Here is a 7,632-nt window from a genome sequence, read left to right on the forward strand (position 1 = left end):
AGAACAAGTCTAACAACTTGACTACTCAATAGTACCACTTACCTCGGTAGCGACTAATAATTATACCTTTTATGAATATATGTCCAAGTGTAGTTCTATAACGCCTAGAGTTGAGTTCTAAATGTTTAATATAAATGACTTGAATTCCCAAGATGATTGATTAAGTAATGTATATTATTTCTTCTTACATGATGTTTAAATTCAAAAACATTAAAAAAAATACCTTCATATTATAAAATGTGGACTACAAATAAAAATTTAATAAAATTGATAAAAATAAAAAAATTAATAAAATATTAGTGGATTGATGTTCTTAACATAGGTGATTCATGGATGTTTAAATTAATGAAGAAGTCAGCCATCAGTCCGTAGAACAATACGTCTTTTAAAAACATTTTTGTGAAGAAACAAAAATTTGAAGTAAAACTTAATAAGTGTAATGAAAAGATATTTAGATTGGAATGAATGAGGAGTTTTTTAATCTTAGATTAAGAGAAAAAAAACATAACAATACAATTGAAATATTTTTTTTAACTTTTTTTTTTAAACAGTGTCTTGACTTAATGTTAGTATATTTCCAAAATCTATGAAATTGATATGTGTTGCTTCTAAATTCCATTGTGCAAATATTATTTTCATCAACATTTCAAATCACATCTAAAACATACCAAACAACACAAAAAAATCCAAAAGCAACACAATCAGTGATTTCACTGTTTCGTTGTAGTTTTTTTCATATCTTATTAAAAAAAGGAACAGAACAGAACGGAACGTAACAGAAAACAACAATGTAAAACTATGAATGAATTTCTCTCCGCAAAAGTGTTTGACCTTCACTTGATCCATCCATGTTGACGAGCGAAGCGTTGGAAAGCTGAACGAGCCTCCTCCACAGTATAATCCCTGTGAGCATCAGATGCAGAAGCCTCCAATTCCAACCTCCCTTCTCCGTCCACAATCACATTCTGGATCACAACAAGAACAGTCTCCATGGAAAGAGACGGAAGCCAGCCGCTGGGTGTCAACATTTCTGTACAAATGGCACCCCCGATGGTCACATGTCCCGTGTGAAACCGGAACTTAGGGCTAAGCACGCGGACAAAAGGGGGCGAAAATGGATATTCGTTGGGAAACGACACCTCTAGCAATATACCGCTGAAATAATCCTTCCCTTTCTCTGTCTCTTTATTAACCCTACTTTCGCTAACCCTAGCAGCGTAATTCTGCAGATCTTGATACAAACCCTCGCTATCTTTAAACAGGCTCATGTCCATCTTCACATGCCACTTACAGATATCGCTCTCGTCGGGGATTTCCACCGCAATGCCCGCAAGGCCAGAACGTGACAGATTTTTGAACTCTGTCATCACGGCTTTCAATACGCCTCTGTTCGCTCCACCAGAATTAACAAGTTTTTCCACCTTTTTATCAAGATCTGAATCTTCTGCCGCCTTAATTTCTCCTTGTCCGTTTGCAAATGTGTTGATTATGTGATCCATAACCACTTCCAGAGCTCTAAGCCCCAGACTAACTTCCACATTTTGAATCTTTTCGTTGAGAGTCCTTACCTTTTCTTCAAATTCTTTGCTGCTTTCATCTTGTTTTCCCAAAAAATAAGCGAGAAAGAAATCAAGATCGTCGTCATCATCATCATCGGGAGTAAAAATAGAGGCAGGCACAGAAAGCTGGAATCTGTGGCCTCCCTGACCTTTGAACTCAACGCCCTTCTCATCGATCAGTGCCACCTCCAAAGATGCATTTTTTAGTCTTTCTTTGTTCTCCGTCGTCCATGAAAACAGACCTTTCCCCATGTTCTCTGTTTAAATTTCGCAGATGCACAAAATAATGTTATGTTTGTCTCGCAATTAGATGATTTTTATTTTGGAAGAATTCCGTGTGTTATTATTATTTATAAGCAAGCAATCGATGCAAAGCAAGTCGGCCTTCCTCGTACACAACGGAACGTCGCCTTCAATATTTTATAGATTTTAGTTTTTAGTTTTTTATTGATTAAAAAACTAATAGCCGTTTACTACTTTTATTTTGCTTATAAACTTTTGGGGTTGTATGTCGTCTCATTTTTTATTTTATGTTGGAAGAATTTTATTTATTATATGTAGATATATAAATTTAATTATATTTATATCAATTTTAAAAATTGTATTTGTGTTTTTTCTATATTTGGGAGGAGGTCAGGGAGAGGGATAGAGATAGGAAGAAAAGGGAGAGAGAAGAGGGAGTAGAGAGAGATGATGGTGGAGAGGGAGAGAGATACAAAAAGAGGTTGATATAAAGAGATAGAGAGAAAGGGATATATAGAGAGAGAGATTTAGAATGCCATTTCATCCATTTTTTAAATTACAATTTTTTTTATAGGTAAGCACTTCTAGTATACAAGTAGCTCCCTTTTATTATTAAAAAAAATGGTACATAAAGAAGCTAATCTCAGCACCATAGTCTATAACCCTACTAGTATACCTATATTCTAAAAAATATATACGTAAAATAATACCGAGAGATATCACATAATTGCCTTGCATGTTTATTAGTTGTCAAGAAGGACATGGAGCCAATAATGTTGCACTCTTTCACTCTCATTAAAGATGTAATAGTTTCATACACTTAGAGACAAGTGGCAATGATTCTATTTTATTCAAAGTAATAAAATAATATTTATAGAGAAACTGAAACATGCATGCATTTACCAATCATCTACACCTCAAATTTATTCAAAACCAACTTTTTGTTTACGGATATTTGTATGTCATTGTAGATGCCTCTCAGAATAACTAGGTTCCACTTGAGAAAACAAGTTAGTATTCACTTCCATGAATTGGTTTAGTGACAAAAAATCATCCCATTCCACAAGAGACTTGAATGTTGATCAAGCTTTTTGCATTTTTCCTTTCATCCCTTTCTTTTCCATGTCAAAGGTTTCAGCCAAAAGTCTGATAATCATACCTCTCGCAATTTCATCTACAGCTTTAGAAACAATGGGCCAGTTGTATTCTACCACCAAATGGCTTCCAAAGTTGTGACCCCATTCTCTTGAACCCAATGTTTGCATGATGGGGGAGAACAAATGTCCGTAGATTAGTTTAGCATGTGCATGCCCTTTCCCTCCAAAGTCACCTCCCACAACCAAAAAGATAGCTTTCATGACTCGGTCATTCACACATTGGAACTGTAAGCATCTACATTGATCTTCCTTAGACTCCTCTAAGCAAGAATAATATGCTTCGAATTTAAAAACACAATTTCCTTCCTCTACTATCCTTAGCCTCTCAAAGCATATGCCTATTCCATAGTAGTTATGTCTGCGCTTAATGTCCATATTTATGCATATTCCATCCTTATATTCTGACATATTTCACCCACGTTTTTTTATTTTCAAAACTTTAAGTTTGTCATTTTGATTTGCTTTAATCAGATTGTTTCTTTTTTGATATGTCACAACCTATTCCCAAAATCATAATTTGGATTTTGATCCATTAGTCTGTTTACCTCAAAAACCACCATGACAACTCTTGCTTATGAACTTTATTTGATAAATCTTCATTGAAAGATAAATCATCCTGATCCCCATAGATATTGTAGCACTTGAATATCTAACATCAATCAATAGAATCATATGGAACCACTTGATTGTGTCATGAAACTTATATTTCTCCCTTGTTTCTCTACTTCCCAAGTAGTCATAGGTATGCCTTGGATGTCATTCATAAAATGAGAATTTCATTTCAATTGTCAAATCTAAATTTTTTATAGGCCATATGTACCAACACCATCTTGGCACTACTATCCACAACTATGATCCATAAGCAACCTGAAAAGCCTATCAATATTCCCATACATTTTCATACTATTACTCTTTCACTTAATCTCTACATTTGTATCATGACTAGTAGAACTTGTGGAGAAGGATATGACATTTCACAAGACATACTTTTGGCACCAAGAAGCTTGCGCAACTATAAATCCTTGCCATTTGATTGTATTACTTCTCTATCTTAGATTTAGATACAAACTAGTTCTCAGCCATCTTAAGTCTCTAATCTTGTCTTCTCTTTTGATATCATCTCATCAAGACCCATCCATAATGATATGTTTGATCCTATCATCTCATCTTTTGCTTGATTAACTCCATGGTTAGCAAGCAAATCTACCACCATGTTTTCCTCACAATATACATGAGTGATAGAAAAGTTATCCAATTTACTAATTAGATTCCATGCTAACACCACCCACTTCTGCAGTTTCCAATTTGGCTTTGATTTTTTTATGATAGCCTATATACATATCTATGAATCCCCTTCAATATCGATGGCTCTCAAATTTTTTTCTTTATAAATCTTGAGTTTGAGCACCAATGCCTCTATTTTTGCTTCATTATTTGTGGTCATGCATAGAAATTTTGATGTAGTCCACATGCATTCTCCATTCCAAATTCTAATAATACATCCTACACTAGCTTTACCAAGGTTTCCTTTTGTTGCCCCATAGAAATTCATCTTCCATCTATCCATCTTTAGGGCTTTCCATATTATTTTTCTTCTTTTTTGCTTTTTGTTTGTAATTATATTGGTAGGCCTTTTCAACTCCTTTCATGTTTAATGTATCTCTTCATCCCAATGAAGTTAGAGCACTCTTCCTTTGGGCTTAAATGAATTTTGGTTTATAAATCAATAATTTTTGTTTGAATCTTTAGGAAATATTTAGTGTTGTATGTGTAGTGTGTTGTTGAGAATCACCTCATTGAGGATAAATTATGGTTCTTTGAGTGGCCTTTATAGGGTTGAGAAGTGTGGAACACCTTTCCCATTACACCTTTTATTGATGGACTTGTGTGGGATTCCCTTATGGTCTCCCTAGCCCTTGGGACTGTTCTACTTTGTGGGCTTGTGTGAGGCAAGATTGAGTGTCTAGGACCTTCTTGATTCCTCAATAATTTTTATTGTTTCTAGTTTTATTTTTTGGGGTTACTTTCTTGTAGTTCTTAAGTGTTTTGTATGTCTTGTGGACCAACCCTACCCTGTTTTTTCTCATTGTACAAGAATCCAATAGTAGAATAAGACTACAACACTTGAGAAGAACTACAATGCCTAATAGGGAGTCGATCGCTAGAACAAGACTCTAGTGCTAGATTGGGAATCCAACACCAAAATAGGAAACTTGAGAACTTATGCTAGTGTCCTCTAGTTCCTTGTGTTGTTGTTTCATCATATAGTTGATTGTCATCCATTTTGGGGGGAAAGTTTATATACCAAAGTTGTTCCCCTCATACTCGAGAGTTTTCCAATGCTCTTTCGTTGAAAATTTTCATACATAAAGTTTGATGAAATCTCCTATCTTTGAGAAGCACAGTATTTTTTTGATATAACCATTGTTATTTTCATTGGTGGAGGGTTCATACCTCCTGGTTAGATAACCTCTTATGAAGGTTCGTTATTTAGTTTACGTGTTTATAGGGATTTTGTTGAATGTATTAGAGGCAAGTGTTCCCTCATCCTGCTCATTGTCCCAATATTTGTGGTTGCATCATGGAGGGGTGTTAACTCCTACCCCTATGGACCTTATCCCTGATCCTACCCTCTATAGTGAGGTGGTGGGCCCCCCAGCTTTATATAGTTGGGACTAACTATAATTAGTCGTGACAGTGATGCTACACTTTGAATAACTAATAATTTACGTGCATCGGATTTCAGGTCTGTTGCACTCCCTTTCCTAGGGTTCTTTTCACCTTTCCCTCATGGTACTTGTACATTATCAGTCATTGAGGAATACTTGGGCGTAGAGGGTGTTCTTCCTAATTCAAGCACTTCATGTTTTACTTTACTAGGGAGAATCAAACATGACTAAATAGTAGTGGTGGTATGGCCCCTAGGGGACTGAGGCACCTCACTCAAACTATCCCCTCTCCTCCTCCCACCCACCCTGAGGATGGGGAGCCAATCTAGTGCAGGGGCACCTCATCAACGCTCAAATCATGACCCTAAGGATGAATACTAGGATCATTAGAGTGCCTTAGTATGTTTTGTGTTTCATGTATGCAATAAACCCCACCATGTAAGCCCATGTCACCAATTAGGCAATTTGATAAGCCAGTTGGGACAATGTGGTCAATAGGGGTAGTAGATGGTTTATTTTTGTGTTTGATAGGTTTTTAGACATGTTTTAGGAGTTTTTGGTTGATCCATGTGTGTGTATTCCAACCTTAGCAAGTTTGACAACATTTTGTGCAAAATTGCAAAATTGCAACTTTTGTAAAATGCAACTTTTGAGTGCAAAAGTGCAACGTTTTGAAATTCGGTTGGGGGAAGCCTTTCAACGGCTCCAACCTACTCAAAATTAGGTGGGAAACCATTGGAGAGTTGTATAAGCCTTGTGGACATGATTCCCAAGGTTGATGTTGTTGTAATTGGAGTTTGTGAAGCAATAAAACACTAAATACTACAGTTTTCCAAGAAATTTCTGAGTTTGCAGGAGTTGCATGTGCTTGTACAAATTGATTTGAATCACACCATCCATGGAATAGATAGAGGGATCAAATAGATTTGTTTTTGTGGTGGTATGAGGTCCTAATTGTTCTGGAGTAGAGAGAACCCTCCATTCTTCTGAATGCAACCCGGAAATTGAGGGTTTGGAGAGGGTTTTGGACAAACATGGCCTTATCTTGCATTCTAGTCCATTAGAAGACTCTTCCTCTGGAGGGATGTAGGATAAGCCTTTGTAATTTAGAGTTTCCATGGTTTTTCGGTTGTGTGGAGAAAGGAGAAAATTAGGTAGGCATCTCTATGTGACTACTTAGGACAAGATTTAGGACAGTCGTCATAAATTGTCATAGCGGTGGATTCCAGGCATGCAACCCTGGAACTAATGGTTACTCGCCATCCCCCACATTCCCTTAGAGTTGGTTTTCCAGTTTAGATTCATTTTTTGGTAGTTGCTTTGGAAAATAGGCCTAATTGCCCCTATTAGGTCTCTTGGCCTCTAAAGGGATCAGACCTTGTAATTGCAGACCTAGTCAAACCATTTTGGGGATCAGTGCAACTTCAAAAAGGGTATTTGAAATGGTAATTTTTTTGTATGGGTGTGTGGAACATTTTTTAGTTAAGATCCATTTTATCACCAAATAGGGCTACAAGCCTTGGGGGTAGGTTTCTAAAGGAGGTATAAGAAATTGGGATCTAATCCCAAAACCAATGCTTGGAATAGTTTGTAATGGCCATAAATGAACCAAATCCTAAGCCCTTGGGAGCAGGGTGTCATAGGATGGTGTAGGGTAGGTATTGAGGCATTTACTCACCTTGAGTAGGCCCAAGCCTAGTGAACTTGTGTGTAGTTTCATTCAAGGTGTGGAGTCCTTCCTTGCAGGACCCTTGTGATCATTTGAGGGGTCAAAAGTCTAATCTTGTTTGGGCTTGTCCTTAGGTGTGTGGGTAGGGCTCTGCATCAAGTGGTATCAGAGCATAGGAGTGTTCTTTGGATAGAAGGAGAAGACAAGATGTCTGAAGAAGAGGGATCCCAAGCGGCACCTTCAAGAATGACCAATGCTGAGTTGAATGTCCTAGTGAAGAAGCAGATGGCAGAGAGCAGAGCAGTCAGGGCTAAGAATCAGGCCTTGAGAAATGA

General features: G+C 36.9%; 1 protein-coding gene across 1 annotated transcript; it reads right to left on the bottom strand.

Moving 5' to 3' along the window:
* Positions 1 to 748: 748 nt before the first annotated feature.
* LOC131063847 (uncharacterized) lies at positions 749 to 1,914 on the bottom strand. Its single transcript, XM_057997801.2, has one exon. The coding sequence runs from the start codon at positions 1,809 to 1,811 to the stop codon at positions 834 to 836; it is 978 nt and encodes a 325-aa protein (XP_057853784.2). The 5' UTR covers positions 1,812 to 1,914; the 3' UTR covers positions 749 to 833.
* Between the last annotated feature and the right edge of the window lie 5,718 nt (positions 1,915 to 7,632).

The sequence above is a fragment of the Cryptomeria japonica genome, chromosome 10, assembly GCF_030272615.1.
Source record: "Cryptomeria japonica chromosome 10, Sugi_1.0, whole genome shotgun sequence".
NCBI classification, from domain to species: Eukaryota; Viridiplantae; Streptophyta; class Pinopsida; order Cupressales; family Cupressaceae; genus Cryptomeria; species Cryptomeria japonica.